Source organism: Lolium perenne, chromosome 4 (genome assembly GCF_019359855.2).
Source record: "Lolium perenne isolate Kyuss_39 chromosome 4, Kyuss_2.0, whole genome shotgun sequence".
Classification (NCBI taxonomy): Eukaryota; Viridiplantae; Streptophyta; class Magnoliopsida; order Poales; family Poaceae; genus Lolium; species Lolium perenne.
Window position 1 is genome coordinate 58,035,802 of NC_067247.2, and position 22,391 is coordinate 58,058,192.

General features: G+C 45.9%; 1 protein-coding gene across 1 annotated transcript in view; it reads right to left on the minus strand.

Annotated features, from left to right (window-relative positions):
* Window positions 1-445: 445 nt before the first annotated feature.
* The window catches only part of LOC127346816 (uncharacterized), a 28,398-nt gene continuing 6,452 nt past the window's right edge, over window positions 446-22,391 (minus strand). Inside the window, exon 5 of the mRNA XM_051373076.2 lies at window positions 446-1,138. Coding sequence (XP_051229036.2) covers window positions 446-1,138 — 693 coding nt within the window. The remainder of the gene's footprint in view (window positions 1,139-22,391) is intronic.

A 22,391-nucleotide genomic window follows, 5' to 3' on the forward strand; every position in this document is an offset into this window, starting at 1 on the left:
GGGCTCCCTACTAGATTTGCTGCCATATTGGGCAAACAACGAGGGCCAAAAGGTACAAATAATAATTGAAGAAAGACAGAAATGCAAACTTCTCTAGATTTGATACTAAATAGGTGAAAAAAGGCAAAGAGAAGGAGGCAGAAAAGGTACTCTTAAAAGGGAAATGCCAATGGCCGAGAGAGACAAAACCCAGCTCCTGCTCACGTGCAACCAAACGCTATCTCGTCCTGTCCCACGCGGTCCCTTTCTACCATCCCCACGCGACGCGGGCCCACACGACGCGGCCCCACACGTCAGCACGGAGCGGTCAACTTAACGGGAATCCTGCCGTCTGAGCTGCCTTCTGCGGGTTTCAAACAAGCACTTGGGGAAAACTGAGGAAAAACTAAGGAGCTGGGGAAAACTGAGCACAACTAAGGAACTGAGGGCACGAAAATAGAAATCCCTAGATCAAAATATCATCGAAAAAAACCAGCACAAAACGGCGTAAGTATGGGCGAAGTACGTCGTTCATCAGGGCCTGGAAAGTCGCGGGCGCGTTGGTGAGGCCGAAAGGCAGCACCACGAACTCGAAGTGGCCATGGTGTGTCCGGAACGCCGTCTTGGCGATGTCCTCCGGGTGCATGCGCACCTGATGATAGCCTGAACGGAGGTCGAGCTTGGCGAAGAACCGCGCCCCGTGGAGCTCGTCAAACAGCTCGTCGACCACCGGGATCGGGAACTTGTCCTTGAGCGTGAGGGCGTTGAGGGCGCGGTAGTCGATGCAGAAGCGCCACGTGTCATCCGACTTGCGCACCAACAGCACCGGCGCGGAGAACGGGGACGTGGAGATCCTGATGATGCCTGCCGCCAGCATGAGCGCGCACTGGCGCTCCAGCTCGTCCTTCTGCAGCTGAGGGTAGCGGTATGGGCGTACCGCCACTGGCTCCGACCCCGGGAGCAGGTGGATGCGATGGTCACACGCTCGTGGGGGTGGCAGGCCCTGCGGCTCCTCGAAGATGGCGCCGTGCTGCTGCAGGAGGTGCGTCAGGAGGGGGTGCTCGGCGTCGTCGGCCCCGGAGACGAGCTGAAGCTGCGGTGCGGGGGAGGCCCCCACGAGACCCTCCCAGCGAATGTGGCGCCCTGAAGGAGATATGCCCTAGAGGCAATAATAAAGTGGTTATTATTTATATCTTTATGTTTATGATAAATGTTTATATATCATGCTATAATTGTATTAACCGAAACATTAGTACATGTGTGATATGTAGACAAACAAAGAAGTCCCTAGTATGCCTCTTAACTAGCTTGCTGATTAATGGATGATTAGTTTCATAATCATGAACATTGGATGTTATAAATAACAAGGTTATATCATTGTATGAATGATGTAATGGACACACCCAATTAAGCGTAGCATAAGATCTCGTCATTAAGTTATTTGCTATAAGCTTTCGATACATAGTTACCTAGTCCTTATGACCATGAGATCATGTAAATCACTTATACCGGAAAGGTACTTTGATTACACCAAACGCCACTGCGTAAATGGGTGGTTATAAAGGTGGGATTAAGTATCCGGAAAGTATGAGTTGAGGCATATGGATCAACAGTGGGATTTGTCCATCCCGATGACGGATAGATATACTCTGGGCCCTCTCAGTGGAATGTCGTCTAATGTCTTGCAAGCATATGAATGAGTTCATAAGAGACCACATACCACGGTACGAGTAAAGAGTACTTGTCAGGAGACGAGGTTGAACAAGGTATAGAGTGATACCGAAGATCAAACCTCGGACAAGTAAAATATCGCGTGACAAAGGGAATTGGTATTGTATGTGAATGGTTCATTCGATCACTAAAGTCATCATTGAATATGTGGGAGCCATTATGGATCTCCAGATCCCGCTATTGGTTATTGGTCGGAGTGAGTACTCAACCATGTCCGCATAGTTCACGAACCGTAGGGTGACACACTTAAAGTTGGATGTTGAAATGGTAGAACTTGAATATGGAATGGAGTTCGAATATTTGTTCGGAGTCCCGGATGAGATCCCGGACATCACGAGGAGTTCCGGAATGGTCCGGAGAATAAGATTCATATATAGGATGTCATTTTATGTGAATTAAAATGATGCGGAAGGTTCTATGGAAGGTTCTAGAAGGTTCTAGAAAAGTCCGGAAGAAACCACCAAGGAAGGTGGAGTCCCAAGTGGACTCCCCCTTAGGGGGCCGGCCACCCCCCCATATGGAAGGGGGGAATCCCACCCCAAGTGGGATTCCCACCCTAGGTAGGTTTCCTTTTCATATGGAAGGTTTTGGTTTCGGGTCTTATTTGAAGACTTGGAGTCCAACACTTGAGGTTCCACCTATATAATGAGGGGCCAAGGGAGGGGGCCGGCCACCCCAAGACCACAAGCTGGCCGCCCCATTGAAGTGGCCGGCCACCCCCTCCCCAACCCTAGCCGCCCCCCTCTCCTCCATATCTCCCGCGTAGCTTTAGCGAAGCTCCGCCGGAGTTCTCCACCGCCATCGACACCATGCCGTCGTGCTGTCGGATTCAAGAGGAGCTACTACTTCCGCTGCCCGCTGGAACGGGAGGTGGACGTCGTCTTCATCAACAACCGAACGTGTGACCGAGTACGGAGGTGCTGCCCGTTCGTGGCGCCGGAAGCGATCGTGATCAAGATCTTCTACGCGCTTTTGCAAGCGGCAAGTGAACGTCTACCGCAGCAACAAGAGCCTCATCTTGTAGGCTTTGGAATCTCTTCAAGGGTGAGACTCGATACCCCCTCGTTGCTACCGTCTTCTAGATTGCATCTTGGCTTGGATTGCGTGTTCGCGGTAGGAAAATTTTTGTTTTCTATGCAACGTTATCCTACAGTGGTATCAGAGCCGTGTCTATGCATAGATGGTTGCACGAGTAGAACACAATGGTTTGTGGGCGTTGATGCTCTTGTTATCTTTAGTTTGAGTATTTTGCATCTTCGTGGCATAGTGGGATGAAGCGGCTCGGACTAACTTTACATGACCGCGTTCATGAGACTTGTTCCTCGTTCGACATGCAACTTGTATTGCATAAGAGGCTTTGCGGGTGTCTGTATCTCCTACTATAGTGAAGATTCAATTTACTCTTCTATTGAAAACATTAGTATCAACGTTGTGGTTCATGTTCGTAGGTAGATTAGATCTCTCTCGAAAACGCTAAACCACGTAAAATATGCAAACCAAATTAGAGACGTCTAACTTGTTTTTGTAGGGTTTGGTGATGTGATATGGCCATAATGTGATGATGAATATGTATGAGATTATCATTATTGTATTGTGGCAACCGGCAGGAGCCTTATGGTTGTCTTTAAATTTCATGTTGAGTAGTATTTCAAAGTAGTTGTAATAGTTGCTACATGGAGGACAATTATGAAGACGGCGCCATTGACCTTGACGCTACGCCGACGATGATGGAGATCATGCCCGAAGATGATGGAGATCATGTCCGTGCTTTGGAGATGAAGATCAAAGGCGCAAAGACAAAAGGGCCATATCATATCACATATGAACTGCATGTGATGTTAATCCTTTTATGCATCTTATTTTGCTTAGATCGCGACGGTAGCATTATAAGATGATCCCTCACTAAAATCTCAAGATAATAAAGTGTTCATCCTTAGTAGCACCGTTGCCAAGACTTGTCATTTCGAAGCATCTCGTGATGATCGGGTGTGATAGAATCAACAAGTGCATACAACGGGTGCAAGACAGTTTTGCACATGCGGATACTAAGGTGGCCTTGACGAGCCTAGCATGTACAAACATGGTCTCGGAACACGTGATACCGAAAGGTAGAGCATGAATCATATGGTTGATATGATGAACACTTTGAGTGTTCGCCATTGAAATCACACCTTGTCTCGTGATGATCGGACATAGGTGCGGTGGATTTGGTTCGTGTGATCACTAAGACAATGCGAGGGATATTGTTTTGAGTGGGAGTTCATCTAGATTTTTAATTATGTTGAATTAAAATTTGAACTCAATTTGTCATAAACTTAGTCTAAACTTTTGCAAATATATATTGTAGAGATGGCGTCCCCAATCAATTTTAACCAGTTCCTAGAGAAAGAAAAACTTAAGAGCAACGGTAGCAACTTCACCGACTGGTTCCGTCATGTGAGAATCTTCCTCTCTGGCGGAAATCTGCAATATGTGCTTGATGCACCGCTAGGTGACCCTCCTGCAGAAACTGAAATCGATGAAGTAAAACCTGTTTACGAGACTCGGAAAACTCGGTACTCTCAAGTTCAGTGTGCCATCCTGTGCAGTCTGGAATCCGATCTTCAAAAACGTTTTGAGCACCACGATCCTCATGAGTTGATGAATGAGCTGAAAGCTATTTTTGAGACTCATGCGGCAGTGGAATGCTATGAAGCATCGAAACAATTCTTCAGCTGTATGATGGAAGAAGGCAGCTCCGTTAGTGAGCACATGCTCGCCATGACCGGGCATGCGAAGAAACTCAGTGACTTGGGAATAGTGATTCCTAACAGACTGGGGATTAATCTTGTCCTTCAATCACTGCCACCAAGTTACAAGAACTTTGTGATGAACTACAATATGCAGAACATGAACAAGGAGTTACCTGAACTCTTTGGCATGCTAAAAGCTGCTGAGATTGAGATCAAGAAAGAGCACCAAGTGTTGATGGTCAACAAGGCCACCAGTTTCAAGAAACAGGGCAAGTCTAAGGGAAAATTCAAGAAGGGTGGCAAGAAAGCTGCCACGCCTCCTATGAAACCTAAGAACGGCCCTAAGCCTGATGCTGAGTGCTATTACTGCAAGGAAAAGGGACACTGGAAGCGTAATTGCTCCAAGTATCTGGCTGATCTGAAGAGCGGCCTTGTCAAGAAGAAGAAAGAAGGTATATCTGATATACATGTTATAGATGTTTATCTCACTGGTTCTCGTTCTAGTACCTGGGTATTTGATACTGGTTCGGTTGCTCATATTTGTAACTCGAAACAGGAACTAAAGAATAAACGAAGACTACTGAAAGATGAAGTGACGATGCGCGTTGGAAATGGATCCAAAGTCGATGTGATCGCTGTCGGCACACTTCCTCTACATCTACCTTCGGGATTAGTTTTAAGCCTAAATAATTGTTATTTTGTACCCGCGTTGAGCATGAACATTATATCTGGATCTTGTTTAATGCAAGACGGTTATTCATTCAAGTCTGAGAATAATGGTTGTTCTATTTTTATGAATAATATCTTTTATGGTCAAGCACCACAAAAGAATGGCTTATTTCTGTTAGATCTCGATAGTAGTGATACGCATATACATAACATTGATGCTAAGCGAATTAAATTGAATGATAATTCTACTTATATGTGGCACTGTCGTCTTGGTCATATTGGAGTGAAACGCATGAAGAAACTCCATACTGATGGATTACTTGAATCACTTGACTTTGAGTCACTTGATAAATGCGAAGCATGTCTAATGGGAAAAATGACTAAGACTCCATTTTCTAGTATGATGGAGCGAGCTACTGACTTATTGGAAATCATACATACCGATGTGTGCGGACCAATGAGCGTAGCATCGCGCGGTGGTTATCGTTATGTTCTAACCTTCACAGATGATCTGAGTAGATATGGGTATATCTATTTCATGAAACATAAATCTGAAACTTTCGAGAAGTTTAAGGAATTCCAAAGTGAAGTAGAAAATCAACGTAACAAGAAGATTAAATTTCTACGATCTGATCGTGGAGGTGAATATCTGAGTTATGAGTTTTGCATGCATTTAAAGAAATGCGGAATACTTTCACAATTGACACCGCCGGGAACACCTCAACGTAACGGTGTGTCCGAACGTCATAATCGAACTCTCTTAGATATGGTTCGTTCTATGATGTCTCTTACTGATTTGCCGTTATCATTTTGGAGTTATGCATTAGAGACAGCTGCATTCACTTTAAATAGTGCACCATCAAAATCCGTAGAAACGACACCGTATGAATTATGGTTTAATAAGAAACCTAAGCTGTCGTTCCTGAAAGTTTGGGGTTGCGAAGCCTATGTAAAGAAGTTACAACCGGACAAGCTAGAACCCAAAGCGGAGAAATGCATCTTCATAGGATACCCTAAGGAAACTATAGGGTATACTTTCTATCACAAATCCGAAGGCAAAATCTTTGTTGCTAAGAACGGAACCTTTCTTGAGAAAGAATTTCTCACTAAAGAAGTGACTGGAAGAAAAATAGAACTCGATGAGATTGATGAATCTATACTCGTTGATCAGAGTAGCGCAGTACCGAAAGTTGTACTTGTACCGCCTACACCGGCAACAGAGGAAGCTAATGATAATGATCATGAAACTTCGAACGAGGAAACTACTGAACCTCGCAGATCGACAAGGGAACGTACCACTCCTGATTGGTATGATCCTTGTCTAAATGTCATGATTGTGGATAACAATGATGAGGACCCTGCGACGTATGAAGAAGCGATGATGAGCCCAGATTCCAACAAATGGCAAGAAGCCATGAAATCTGAAATGGGATCCATGTATGATAACAAAGTATGGACTTTGGTAGACTTACCTGATAGCCGAAAGGCTGTCGAGAATAAATGGATCTTCAAGAGAAAAACAGATGCTGATGGTAATATTACTGTCTATAAAGCTCGACTTGTCGCAAAGGGTTTCCGACAAATTCAAGGAGTTGACTACGATGAGAATTTCTCACCTGTAGCGAAGCTAAAATCTGTGAGGATTTTGTTAGCAATAGCTGCATTTTTCGATTATGAGATTTGGCAGATGGATGTCAAAACGGCGTTCCTTAATGGAGACATTGAGGAAGAGTTGTATATGGTACAACCCAAAGGTTTTGTCGATCCTAAAAATGCTGACAAAGTATGCAAACTTCAGCGTTCAATCTATGGACTGAAGCAAGCATCGAGAAGTTGGAACCGACGCTTTGATAAGGTGATCAAAGACTTCGGGTTTATACAGTGTCATGGAGAGGCCTGTATTTACAAGAAAGTGAGTGGGAGCTCTGTAGCATTCCTGATATTATATGTAGATGACATATTATTGATCGGGAATGATATAGAACTATTAAGCAGTGTTAAAGGTTGTTTGAATAATAGTTTTTCAATGAAAGACCTTGGTGAAGCATCGTATATATTAGGCATCAAGATTTATAGAGATAGATCAAGACGCCTAATAGGGCTATCACAGAGTACATACCTGGACAAGATTCTAAAGAAGTTTAGAATGGACGAAAGTAAGAAAGGGTTCTTACCTATGTTACCAGGCAAGGTCTTGAGTAAGACTCAAGGACCGGCTACGGCAGAAGAAAGAGAAAGGATGAGTAATATCCCCTATGCCTCGGCAGTAGGATCTATCATGTATGCCATGCTATGTACTAGACCGGATATAGCACATGCTGTTAGTTTGACTAGCAGATATCAAAGTGATCCAGGAATGGAACACTGGACAGCGGTCAAAAATATCCTGAAGTACTTGAAAAGAACTAAGAATATGTTTCTTTGTTATGGAGGTGACCAAGAGCTCGTTGTAAGTGGTTACACCGATGCAAGTTGGAACACTGATCCTGATGACTCTAAGTCACAGTCTGGGTACGTGTTTATATTGAATGGTGCTGCAGTAAGTTGGGCAAGCTCGAAGCAGTGCACGGTGGCGAAGTCTTCAACAGAATCAGAGTACATAGCGGCTTCGGAGGCTTCATCGAAGCGGTATGGATGAAGAGGTTCATTGTAGAGCTCGGTGTGGTTCCTAGTGCATTGGACCCATTAATCATTTACTGTGATAACATGGGTGCCATCGCCAATGCACAAGAGCCAAGGTCACACAAGAGGCTGAAGCATATCAAGCTGCGTTACCACTCGATTTGCGAGTACATCGAAGATGGAGAAGTAAATATTTGCAAAGTACACACTGATCTGAATGTAGCAGATCCGTTGACTAAAGCTCTCCCTAGGGCAAAGCATGACCAACACCAGAATGCCATGGGTGTTAGGTATATTACAATGTAATTAGATTATTGACTCTAGTGCAAGTGGGAGACTGAAGGAGATATGCCCTAGAGGCAATAATAAAGTGGTTATTATTTATATCTTTATGTTTATGATAAATGTTTATATATCATGCTATAATTGTATTAACCGAAACATTAGTACATGTGTGATATGTAGACAAACAAAGAAGTCCCTAGTATGCCTCTTAACTAGCTTGTTGATTAATGGATGATTAGTTTCATAATCATGAACATTGGATGTTATTAATAACAAGGTTATATCATTGTATGAATGATGTAATGGACACACCCAATTAAGCGTAGCATAAGATCTCGTCATTAAGTTATTTGCTATAAGCTTTCGATACATAGTTACCTAGTCCTTATGACCATGAGATCATGTAAATCACTTATACCGGAAAGGTACTTTGATTACACCAAACGCCACTGCGTAAATGGGTGGTTATAAAGGTGGGATTAAGTATCAGGAAAGTATGAGTTGAGGCATATGGATCAACAGTGGGATTTGTCCATCCCGATGACGGATAGATATACTCTGGGCCCTCTCGGTGGAATGTCGTCTAATGTCTTGCAAGCATATGAATGAGTTCATAAGAGACCACATACCACGATACGAGTAAAGAGTACTTGTCAGGAGACGAGGTTGAACAAGGTATAGAGTGATACCGAAGATCAAACCTCGGACAAGTAAAATATCGCGTGACAAAGGGAATTGGTATTGTATGTGAATGGTTCATTCGATCACTAAAGTCATCGTTGAATATGTGGAAGCCATTATGGATCTCCAGATCCCGCTATTGGTTATTGGTCGGAGTGAGTACTCAACCATGTCCGCATAGTTCACGAACCGTAGGGTGACACACTTAAAGTTGGATGTTGAAATGGTAGAACTTGAATATGGAATGGAGTTTGAATATTTGTTCGGAGTCCCGGATGAGATCCCGGACATCACGAGGAGTTCCGGAATGGTCCGGAGAATAAGATTCATATATAGGATGTCATTTTATGTGAATTAAAATGATGCGGAAGGTTCTATGGAAGGTTCTAGAAGGTTCTAGAAAAGTCCGGAAGAAACCACCAAGGAAGGTGGAGTCCCGGTGGGACTCCACCTCCATGGCCGGCCAACCCTAGTGGGGGAGGAGTCCCAAGTGGACTCCCCCTTAGGGGGCCGGCCACCCCCCCCATATGGAAGGGGGGAATCCCACCCCAAGTGGGATTCCCACCCTAGGTAGGTTTCCTTTTCATATGGAAGGTTTTGGTTTCGGGTCTTATTCGAAGACTTGGAGTCCAACACTTGGGGTTCCACCTATATAATGAGGGGCCAAGGGAGGGGGCCGGCCACCCCAAGACCACAAGCTGGCCGCCCCATTGAAGTGGTCGGCCACCCCCTCCCAAACCCTAGCCGCCCCCCTCTCCTCCATATCTCCCGCGTAGCTTTAGCGAAGCTCCGCCGGAGTTCTCCACCGCCACCGACACCACGCCGTCGTGCTGTCGGATTCAAGAGGAGCTACTACTTCCGCTGCCCGCTGGAACGGGAGGTGGACGTCGTCTTCATCAACAACCGAACGTGTGACCGAGTACGGAGGTGCTACCCGTTCGTGGCGCCGGAAGCGATCGTGATCAAGATCTTCTACGCGCTTTTGCAAGTGGCAAGTGAACGTCTACCGCAGCAACAAGAGCCTCATCTTGTAGGCTTTGGAATCTCTTCAAGGGTGAGACTCGATACCCCCTCGTTGCTACCGTCTTCTAGATTGCATCTTGGCTTGGATTGCGTGTTCGCGGTAGGAAAATTTTTGTTTTCTATGCAACGTTATCCTACACGCCCCTGGCGCCAGAAGGTCATCGTCAGTGACATAGGCATCCGAAATGGGCCTGCCGAAGATAGTACTCGGGATTTACTGAAGGCCCAATACCCGAAGAATAAGAAGATTCGGGAGCCCAAGATATATTAAGGAAAGTTAGAGTTGTAATAGGAAGTGTTATTTGTAAATCTGGCGGGATGAGTTAGAAACCGTCCCGGACTCTGTAACTTGTACAAAACGAAACCCTCGGCTCCGCCTCCTATATAAAGGGGGAGTCGAGGGACGAAGAGGGAATCGAATCATTGTTACAAACCCTAGTTTTCATAATCGTCGAGTACTTTTCGACTGAAACCTTCGAGATCTACTTGCCCTCTACTTCTAACTAAACCCTAGCCTACAATCCATAGGCATTCACAAGTTGATACCTTGTCAATTGGCGCCGTCTGTGGGGACTAGAGGCGTAAGGATCTGATCTCGATAGCACGTTCAAGATCTTCGACATCGTCAACCGCAAGCAACGCTATGGATCGAGGTAAACAGATCGCTGCTGGTCCTGTCGATTTTGTTCCTCACCCACCCTCCCGTTTGGATGCATATGCATATCTGGCGGAGCCCATGGAGATGACGTTCGTAAGATTTCACTTTCGCGTCGAGAAGGAAGGATCGTATCGTGTCGAAATTCCGATTTCGTCGGGATCGTCGGCGGTCGATTCCGATTTTTCAAGCTATACATCGTCAACCGAGTCAGGAGAAGAAGAAACTTCGTCGACACGCTACGTCAGCACCAGAGCAAGAGAGAAACTCGCCAAGATCTTCAACGACATGTCGTTTGAGTCATCTGCGGACTCATATACAAGCGATGGCTCAAGCAACGTCGACAGTTACGACTTCATCGACAAATCTATCACAGTGGGCAAGGTCTTCATCAATCTCAACGATGATGTCACCAAACCCAACATAGATCTGAGTACAAAGTATCATCAGATTTATGCCATTGAAGATCAAGAGGAAACATCTGAGGCTTTCGACGATCTGGGAAATCCATACGTCGATCCCTCCAATCTGCGACAAGGCCTGGGCAATAAATACGTCGGGCCGCAGCCGCGAGACAGAGTTTAGCTTTCGCAAGCAGCGTGGGATAGAGCCACGAGAGCTATGAACGGTTCAGAACCAATGGCCACCACAGCCACACCAGAGGAATTGCAAGCATATCAATATAGACTCGCACGAGCAGCAAGAGAATTGGAAAAACAGACAGCGGAATTAAACAGAAGAAAGGAAGCAGCTTCTGCATCTAGCAGGAGGAGGGCAGATCTAAGTCGACAATCTAGAACTTCGGGTGATAGCCACAGAGAGGCGCGGAACAGAGCAAGATCAAGGTTGCAACACATACCCGAAGCAGAAAGAGAGCACTTGGTCCAAAACCTCGATATGTCCTTCATGTCAATAGACACAAGAGGAAACATCATCCCTAAGACACCAGAGGCTGGGTATATGGCGACACATGCTTTTATCCTCGCATCTAAACCACCTCCAGGTGATCCAAGGGAGACACTATACAATATGGCGGTAGCAGGAGTTGGAGCTATGGGGACAGCGTTTGTATCAACGCCTCCCGAAGGAGCGGCAAGGCAAAATAGTCCACGACCTGCAGCAGCAACAGCGGCAGCACCTGAAGGACCAAGTGGAGCAAGAGACACGGCAGCACAAGCAAGGGTCGACAGAGCGCGGCAAAGCAGACGGGATCATCGGCAATCTCCGGAGCTTAACGACGAAGATATGTGCGGCTTGCCATGCTTCACGAGGAGAGTCCGAAAAACTCGAGTCCCCTCAGGATTCAAGTTACCCGACAACTTCAAGAAGTTCGACGGCCTTCAAGATCCAGAGGATTGGCTAGTTGATTATCTCGAGACAGTGAAGCTCACAGGAGGAACCAGGGCAACAGCTATGCAAAGCATCCAGGTGCATTTGAGTGGAGCCGCACGATCTTGGATAAAGAAACTCACTCCAGGATCTATCGACAGCTGGGAAAGTTTCGAGGATGTGTTCATCAAGAACTTCAGATCCACGTGCAAAAAACCTGCGTCATTAGAGGAGTTGAGAGCGTGTCGACAAAAGCCAGATGAGCCAATGAGAAAGTACATCCAAAGGTGGAATATCATCAAAAACTCGGCAGAAAATATATCTGACGAGAGAGCAATAGATGCGTTTGTCGCAGGAATCAGGCGTGGAGATTTTGTCGAGGACTTAGGAAGGACCAATCCAAAGACAGTATCTGCGTTAATGGAGATAGCAAACAGATGGGCAGATGGAGAAGACGTTGTCCACAACAAACGGCACAGGTCGCCAGAGGAAGACCATGGTCGAAATTATCAACCGAGGCGACGATTTCCTCGGCAGTACCCGAACTATGACGCTCCAGGGCAAATTTCGGCAGGTTTTCGGGCAAACACAGGAGGAAGCAACAGAGATGATTATCAGAGAAGCAGTGAACAGCAAGGCGATAACAGGGATGATTCTCGCAACAACAGACAAAATAGCGGGCCTAGGTTCCCAAGGCCTTTCGTGTCCCCTGAAGAGATGATGAATGGGCCGTGTCAAATGCACTTTTTCCTCGACAGCAACGGTAAAAGACAGTCAGGGCACCTGCAGAAAGACTGTCGAAATTTTCTGGCAATGCTAAGATATGCAGAGCACACTAATGCGCGGGCAACACAGAGAAATCCTCGAGAACCCAGAAGCGAGATTCACTTGCCGCCTCCTCCCGCGATTACAGACGACAATCGGCATCAGCTCAGAATAGCGGCAGCACCTCCACCACCACCTTATGTTGATCCTAACTCCAACGGAGCGGTGTCGATGATTCAGAAGGGAAGGCCGTCCAATAGAGCTCAGAAAGTAATCTCACGACAGGTGTTTATTGCAGAAAAAATGCCTCCACCAACAGTTGAGTATCTTAATTGGCCAGGACAAGATATTGGCTTCACCATAGCAGATCATCCGCAGCAAGTTCCTCGACCAGTAAGGGGCCAAGACTTATTCTCGCCAAATAGCTATCGCGGGATTTGATGTCTCCCGAGTGTTCATAGACGGCGGCAGCAGCCTAAACCTTATGTATGCAGATACATTGAGGAAGATGAACATATCCTTAGCAAACTTGAAGCCAACAGACATAAGGTTCCACGGCATCACACCGGAGAAACCAAGTTATCCATTGGGGAAGATCAATCTCGACGTTCAGTTTGGGACCCGAGAAAATTATAGAATCGAGAGGCTGGAATTTGAAGTCGTGGATTTTCCGTCGCAATACCACGCTCTGTTGGGACGACCAGCATATGCTAGATTTATGGCGGTGCCACACTACACATACCTGTTGTGGAGGTTGCCTGGACCAAAGGGACCAATCACAGTCAAAGGAAGCTTTGCCTTAGCCGATAAGTGTGATAAGGATTTTCATCGGCTATCGTAAACTTTCGGGATGCAAGCTGAGTATTTGGCGTCAAAAAGCATGACCGATTACGACGTCGCCGGACGTTGGAAGGCCAAATAAAGAATCAACTTTCAATACCAAGAAAAATTCTAAGGAGGTGCAGATTCACCCGACAGACCCGAAAAAGATGACATCTATCGCAAACGACATGGATATCGCATAGGAAAGCGCGCTCGTCGAGTTCCTCCGTGAGCACTGGAAAATCTTCGCATGGTGTCCAGCTGACATGCCAGGAGTACCCAGGGAACTTGCCGAGCACCACCTAAACTTGGATCCATTAGCGAGACCAATCAAACAACCTCTGCGGCGTTTTTCGGAACCAAACCGCAAAGCTATGCTATCAGAAGTAAATCGACTTGAGGAAGCTGGTTTTATCAAAGAGATATCTACAGAAGCCACATGGGTAGCTAACCCAGTGATGGTGCCGAAGAAACACACGACAGTCCTTCGCATGTGCGTCGACTTTACGTGTCTCAATAAACATTGTCCAAAGGATCACTTTCCCCTCCCGAGGATCGATCAAATTATCGACTCCACGGCTGGATGTGAACGTCTTTCCTTCCTGGACGCTTATTCTGGTTATAACCAGATCAGATTGAAAGAAGAAGACGAGGCCAAAACAGCGTTCATAACACCTTACGGCGTGTTTTGTTACAGAACAATGCCTTTCGGTTTAAAAAACACGGGAGCAACATATCAGAGGATGATGCAGAAGTGTTTGGCGACACAGATCGGGAAAAACGTGCAAGTATACATTGACGATGTCGTCATAACGTCAAAAGAGGGGGCAACACTGATCGAGGATCTCAAAGAAACCTTCGACAACCTCAACAAATTCTGCCTCAAGCTGAACCCGACGAAGTGTTCCTTTGGCGTCCCAGCAGGAGAACTTCTGGGATTTCTAGTCTCAGCAAGAGGGATTGAAGCAAATCCTGACAAAATACAAGCTATCATAACAATGAGGAAGCCAACAAAGTTGAAAGAAATACAGCAGCTAACTGGGCGAGTCATAGCTTTGAGCAGATTCGTCGCCAGGTTGGGAGAAAAAGCGTTACCATTTTACGCTCTAATAAAGCAAGGAGATAAATTCCAGTGGAACGAAGAGGCCGATAGAGCCTTCGAGGATTTGAAGCGCACAATCTCGACACCACCAATTCTGGTGGCGCCGAAGGAAAAGAAACCTCTCCTGTTGTATATTGCAGCCACGCCCCAAGTGGTGAGCACGGTGCTAGTTGTCGAAAGAGAAGAAGAAGGAAAACTCCACGGAGTACAGAGGCCAGTATACTTCGTCAGCGAAGTTTTATCGCCATCAAAACAAAGGTACCCTCAGTACCAAAAGCTAGCATATGGAGTGCTCACAAAAGCACGAAAATTGCGCCACTATTTTTCGGCACACCCGATCATAGTGGTCAATGAAGCTCCCTTGTCAAATATACTAAACAATCCAGAAGCTACGGGTCGTGTCTCCCTTTGGGGAATAGAACTTTCCCCTCGGGACATCACGTATGAAAAAAGAAAAGCAATCAAGTCGCAAGTTCTGCCAGACTTCATTGCAGAGTGGATGGAGCTGCAAAACACAGGACCCCCAGACTTATCGAGAACATGGACCATGAACTTTGATGGATCCAAGAGACTTGAAGGAGCTGGTGCAGGAGTAGTGCTTATATCACCTGAAGGCGACAAGTTAAAATATGTCCTTCGAATGACGTTCCCTAATGCATCCAATAACGAAGCAGAATATGAAGCTCTCATACACGGGATGAAGATGGCGAAAGCTTGCGGTGCAACTCGACTAAAAATCTTTGGTGACTCACAACTGGTGGCTCAGCAAGTTATGAACCAATGTGACGCAGTCAATGATAGTATGATGGCATACAAGGAGGTGTACAACGAGCTCGAGAAATTGTTCGATGGATGCGAAGTAAATCATATTAGCAGATTGAGCAACGACGAAGCCGACGTTCTTGCAAACATCGGGTCGCAATGCCTTGCAGTTCCACCAGGTGTATTCTGGGAAGAGATAACAGAGAGATCCACCAAATCGACAAAGTCAAAAAAGAAGGAGAAGAAACCCTCGGGGGCTACCAAGGAAGAGCAAGAGGAAGAAGAAGAAGATCAGGACCTGGTCATGGTGATACAGATACCATGGATGCAGACGTACATATCATACATCCTCAGGAAAGAAATACCCGATGATCCAGTTGAGGCAAGGCGAGTAATTCGACGCTCCAAAGCTTTCACGGTGATCAAAGGAGAATTGTACAAGCGGAGTATTTCAGGCGTCCTGCAAAGGTGTGTCACACCCGAAGAAGGAAGAATAATTCTGAAGGATGTACACGAAGGAATATGTGGCCACCACGCAAGTAGTCGAGCTATTGCAGCCAAGGTTTTTCGGGCAGGATTCTACTGGTTGACAGCAATCGAGGACGCCAAGGAAATAGTAAGAACTTGCGACGCGTGTCAAAGGTTTGCCGCAAAACCTCACTCTCCAGCAGCAGAGCTAGCACCAATACCATTGTCGTGGCCCTTTGCCCAATGGGGACTTGATATGGTGGGCAAGTTACACAAATCCTGGCCAGGAGGAAAGGAGTACATGCTAGTAGCTGTCGACAAATTTACAAAGTGGATAGAAGCGAAGCCGATAAATTCACCAGACGGAGCATCCGCAGTAAAATTCATAAAAGGCCTCGTCTTCAGATTTGGAGTGCCCCACAGCATCGTCACAGACAATGGCAGTAACTTCACATCCCATGAATTCAAAGATTATTGCAAAGAAGTGGGTATCAAGTTGCACTTTGCGTCAGTTGCACACCCTCAAACTAATGGGCAAGTCGAGAAAGCCAATGGCATCATTTGCAATGGCATCAAGAAACGCCTGTTAGGACCACTGGAAAAAGCTCGGCATACCTGGCCAGAAGAACTACCAAGTGTGTTGTGGAGCATCCGAACAACACCAAATACAGCGACACAGGAGACCCCGTTTTTCCTGGTCCATGGAGCAGAGGCAGTACTGCCAATAGAAATAGAGCACGACTCCCCCAGAGTCACAGAGTATAATGAAGAAACTTCCAAGATAGCATTGGAAGACGACGTCAACGCACTCGACGAAGCTCGAGACGAAGTACTATCAAGGGTAACCAAATATCAACAGGACTTAAAGAATTACCACAGTCGACGTTTGCGGCCAAGATCTTTTCAGGTGGGAGACCTAGTTCTTCGGCTCACGCAAAAAAGTCATGAAAAACTCGAGTCACCATGGCTTGGCCCTTACATTGTTACGGAAGTAATCGGAGGAGGAGCATACAGGATAAAGGACAAGAAGACAGGGGTGGAGGAGCAAAACCCCTGGAACGTGGCGCAACTCAGGCGGTTCTACGCCTAGAGTCGAAATATAGCCCTTGTAAAACTTCAATGTACTGAAACGCCCGCGAGTTTTCAGACGCACTCTTTTCCTTTTTCGGGGCACCGAGTGGGGCCGGGAAAGGTTTTTAATGAGGCGGGCTCGCGGTGCTGCAATATAATAAAGATAGTATCAATATAACTTTTCTTCATCGATACGCTCAAAGTCTCCGACACGACGAATTTCAATATAGTTCCTCGAAAAAAGAAAAGCCTCGCCTTGGTATTAAAATACCTCGCGAGTCAATAAAAATACAAAGTAGTACTTAACAAAAAAAGCTCGGGGGCTGATTCTCGCTAAAACTGCATATTCAATAAATGCCTTGGTTCAAAACCTCGCAATACACAAATACAAAAAATAGCCACCGAACACTCGGGGGCTAGACAAATATAGAAATATGATGATTGCTTTACAACATAATCACAATAATGGGTTACAAAGAAGAGTTATCTACCAGAGGAAAATAATCAGTCATGATTCAATATATCATCAAGGGTAATTTTATTTTCTTCAGGAGCAGCGCCAAGAAAATCAGCATAATGACCATCTGCAAAAAAGTCGGCATCCATCCGAAGAAGGTCTTCAATCATTTCTTTGGCTATAGGCGAAACCTTCGTGTTAATTCGGTCGACACCAACTCTTCGGTGCTTTACCTTCTCGTGAACTTTCGCAACAACTTGGGTCAGGTCAAGTTTCGAGTGGCAAATCTGAAGCATGATAAGGGCAAATCTGGCGCCAGCTACCAGTTGAGCTCTGACAAAATCATGGATCCTGTGGGCATCCTTGAATTTCTCCATTAACTCGGGAAGAGTTTTTGGTTGAACGTTCCGAGGAAACATGGAGTTATAAACCATAGACAGGGTCTTGGTACAGAAGTCAAGGAAGTCGCGAATTTGAGAGGTGCGATCCTGAAATCTGACAATCTGGCGGGTCCTCTCTGGGGTAGCCCAAAACAAAGAACCATGGTCAAGGGAAAGGTTCACAAGGAGGTTCGTCCTAGTATTTACCCTCTCCTCTTCGGCAACAGCATCAGTAAAGGAACCTATTAAAACAACGGAGCAGAAAACTTTAAGAGACGTAGCATGAAGACGGAAGATATTGAGGATGAAATAAGCATACCCGACATATCCGCACTGGCTTCATTCATTAACTCGAGCATGAAATTTTCTCGAGTAGTCGCCTTTTCAGCCTCGGAAGCAGCGATTTCCTTAGCAGCCACGGCCTCGCGAGCTTGTTGAAGTGCAATTTTTTCGGCTTCAGACGACTTACGAGATTTTTCCATCATCACAAGTGTTTGCTTCTTCGCATACTGAAGTTGCTGCCGAAGTTCATCCAATTCTCGCGGCAAGGAATCTTCGACAGGTGCAGCATCAGCAAGAGGTCTCCTTGAGTGAGAAGAAGAAGGCGAAACATTGGAAGGAGCGGAAGATGGAGTATAGTTATCAAATACCAACTGAAATTTAACAAAACAAGACAACATCAAACAACAAGCAAAGATAGAGTTTTCATTAATCTTTCGGAATAATTACAAAGGCCTTACAGTGGAGCTAATGAAGTACGTGTCGCCAAATAACAACTTTGGCGACAAGAGCAAAAGAAACAGAAAGAAAAACAAATAGGCATGCAACTAGACCTCCGGCCTTGATGAGCTAGGAGTCGAAGCTGGTTTGATCCCGAGATATGCCAAGATTTTCTTCGTGTTGGGCTTTGCTGCCTTAATCAGTGACCTCCATTTCGATTGCTCTATTTGATCGGTGTCGCCAACTTTCGTCCAATCAACAGTCTGTTGGCTGTCAGCAACCAGGGCAACAGTGCTTTCGACAGCAATCTTCATGTTTTCTTAACGCTTCTTCAGTCCAAGGTCTTCCGATGAATTGAAGCTCTTGGCAAGGGTAAGGAAAGTCGGGGGCTCCTCTTTCTTCGGGAAGAAGTAGGGGAACAGCGCCGACAATCCTGCATTAGCATTTGCCACGCCTTCACGAATTTCGGACCCATGAAGCTCCAGATAAGAAAGTGCATCAAGGAGAGGGTCATTGACGGGATTCTCCAGATCAAAATCTTGGTTTGTTTGGTCTGCCACAGGAAACAAAACATCGGTCAACAACAAGAAACAGCGGTTCTCATAAAAATAGAAGGGATCAATAATATTACTGTGAGTGCGTCGACTTTGTGATTTCAGGCGCTTGAGGATCCCCTGTTCACGAGAAGCTTGTGCAGCTTTATGCTCGTTTAAGGCAGATTCAGCATCCTCAAGTCTTTTCTGCAGTTCCTCGACACTAGCAGCTTTTGCTTTGGCTTCATCAGCCTCGGTTTTGGCTTCGCTAGCAACAAGTTCGGCTTTCTTGCGAGCCGCCTCACTTTGCTCAAGTTTTTGAGCAAGTGCGTCGGCACGTTTGTTGGCCTCTGCAAGTTTCTCTGTCGAGATAAAAATAAAAAGAAGAAAGATCAAAAATCGCGACAAACAACAGGAGCAAAAAGTCAAGAAAAAACGGCAAGTATAAAAATTGTTACCTTCGGTTCTGCTCGCATACTCACGGTACCCAATGAATTGGGATCCGATGCGGAGAAGCTCTTTGATCATGGGCTATCAAAGAAGAACACAGCAAGAGAAACATCGGCATGAAAAAAAGAGTGAAGGCGTGAAAAATCAAAATAGAGGAAATATAGATATCGACAAACTTACATCGTCTAAGAGCAGAGTCGAAGAGCTGCCCAATTGAGGGGCAGGTTCAACAATCGTTTCAATCCTTGTCCTTTTTGGTGAAGGAGCAAGGGGGCTTGCTGGCGGAGTTGTGGTGACGACGTTTCGTTGAGGAGGCGAGGATTCTTCTCCTTCAACTAGCGTGTCTGAGGCAAGTACAGTATGTGACGTGCTTGTCCGAGGAGCCACGTCAACAGTTGGTACTTCTTCCTCGTCATCACTGTTGATTAAACATCGACAGTATAAAAAGCAAGACAAGATAAACATTTCGAGTACAGAAGTAAGGAGAAATAAAAATGACTTACGAGCTGACGAGGGATTCAATATAAGGGTCATAAGCTGCCTTCGGATGAGAAGGAACAACTTTTTCGGCTTTAGAAGTGCCAGAACCCTCGGCGTCATTCCTTTTCCTTTTGTTCCTTGGGGAAACAGCAGGAGGAAGGGATTGCGTCGACTCGCTGGCATCAGATTCAACTTCTTTTTCATGGGAAGCCGCAGATTTGTGAGAACCTGCGACTTCACTTTCAGGAAGAGAAGAACCTTGGTTGTCTTCGGCAACGATAGCCTGTTCTTCGACTTCTCCATCCTCAGGAAGAGGAGGAAGGGAAGCCATAGTAGGATGGTTCTGCAGGAAAATAGTGACAACAGAAAAATTAATGAGATGCAGGGAAAGTTCGGAACAAGACAAAAAATTCGAGAAGACAAAATACCTCAGGGAGAGGATTGGCAGAGCTGTATGGTTCCACGCGGCAGGAGGAGGGAATAGGATCCTTCTTGGCCAAGCGGGAAATTCTTCGAATCAGCTTCTCCAAGTCCTTTGCAGAAAGATCACTGGAGAGTCTATTGGCGTCGTTTTCACCAGAATACGTCCAAAGGGGATTTTTGCGAGCCTGAAGAGGCTGCACTCTAATCCTAAGGAAGTAGGCAGTGATTTGAACACCAGACAGTTCTTTGCCTCGAGTATTTTGAAGCTGATGAATACGAGACATAAGTGCTTCTGTCGCCTTTTTCTCTTCTTCGGAAGCTTCAGCATCCCAGGAGCGGCGGCGCTGAATTTTGGCACTTCCGTCGAAAGGGACTATGTTGTGTTCCACAGAGTTGGCACTTTCTTCGTGTATGTAGAGCCACCTTTTGCGCCACCCTTGGACAGAATCAGGAAATTTGACGTCGAAGTAATCAACGTCAGTTCGGACACAGATAACAACGCCGCCTATGTTATAAGTGGCGTTGTGGGAGCCATTGCGGCGGAGGCAGAAAATGCGTTTCCACAGAGCCCAGTTAGGAGGGATTCCAAGGAAGCATTCGCACAGCGTGATAAAAATGGAAATATGGAGGATGGAATTGGGGGTCAACTGGTGCAGCTGAATCCCATAAACAAAAAGAAGGCCGCGGAGGAAATCGTGAATTGGGGCAGAAAGGCCGCGGATGAGGTGATCAACGAAACTAACCCGGTACTCCATTGGAGGGTTTGGGTAGCTTTCTTCGCTGGGAAAGCGGATGGCGTCCTCTTTCTTCATCAGGCCAAGCCTCTTCAGCGTGTTGACGTCTTGGTTGGAGATTTTAGATCTCTCCCACTCAAGGTCTTCAGCGGCCATCTTGGACTCTGGAGTGTTGTGGCGAGTGAGTCGCGTGCGCGGTGGCATCAATGGCACTGGGAAAGCACTGTTCGTGCGGAAGATCAAAGAGAGTTGGGCGCAGGGGAAGTTTTTGCAAAGAGGAACAGATGTGCGGCGCAAGCGAAGGAGTGAACGGAGGTTGAAGAAAGGTTTATATAAGAATCGGGCGAAGCAATGCACCGTTGGATGAAGAAATCGTGTGGTGAAAAAAGATCTTCTAGATAAAAGGGTAAAAAGGTATTTTTACTGAGATAGGCGTTACCGTACGTGCGCCAGGAAAAGCGGAGGACGTGTGTCCCCCACTTGCACGACGTGTCAACGTGGTGGAAGCAATGGACCCACAAGGCAGAAAAATCACGACTATTAACAGAGATGAAGTAAATTTGATTAAGGGAAGCATGCCGACAAGAAAAATAAAAGAAGATTGGCGACAGGAGAAGTTATTAAATACTTCGGGAGCCTTTGATCAAATACAAGTTTTTGCCCAAATGCTCGGGGGCTACTTCGACAAAAAGTAAAATTTCGAGTATGGCAGTATAGAAATTGCGGGAGCCTACAACCAAGCACAAGTCCTTGGCTGTAGCCTCGGGGGCTACTCCCATCGGGAGCGCTGTTCGCGCACCCGAGAGATGAAAAAAAGATCATATTGGGAAATAATGACAATATAGCGACAAGGTGGACTAAAATGTTGAGCCTACAACCAAGCACAAGTTCTTGGCTGTAGCCTCGGGGGCTACTCCCATCGGGAACGCTGTTCGCGTGCCCGATGAAATAAAAAAAAAAAAAAAAAAGATAGAAAAGCAAGAGAGTATATTTCGAGTTATAATTAACTCTACATATACTCCCATCGGGAGAGCAATATAAGTCATATTTGACTCGATAAAATGTGCCATTCCAACAGCCGGAAAAGCACTCGACAATATATTCTCAGAACGCCAAAGTTGCGATCAATTTCTGAATGCCGCAAATTTGCGAAGGTAAGACCCCAGATCCGTTCTGCTGGGCGTGGCATCGCCGAAGACTGCGCTCTGCTACTTTTATCCGTATCAATAGATACGAAGAAAAATCCTAACGGACGCGTTAGGTACTCGATAAATTTGACTGGGACTCGACAGAATGGTAAGACCTTAAGCGGCACCTGTCGAAGTTTACACCAGTATCCCGAGATCATGTCCAGGGACGTGATCTTGAAGTAGGTTTTTGCGGATTGCCACTAGAGCAGTTAACTAGTACCTGATCCGTCAGATGAACTAGCCCCAACTACCAGTATCCCTGTACAATATAGAATTTTATGTGAAGAAATATAAAAAAGTTAAAGCTCTCGAATAAAAATAAACAGTG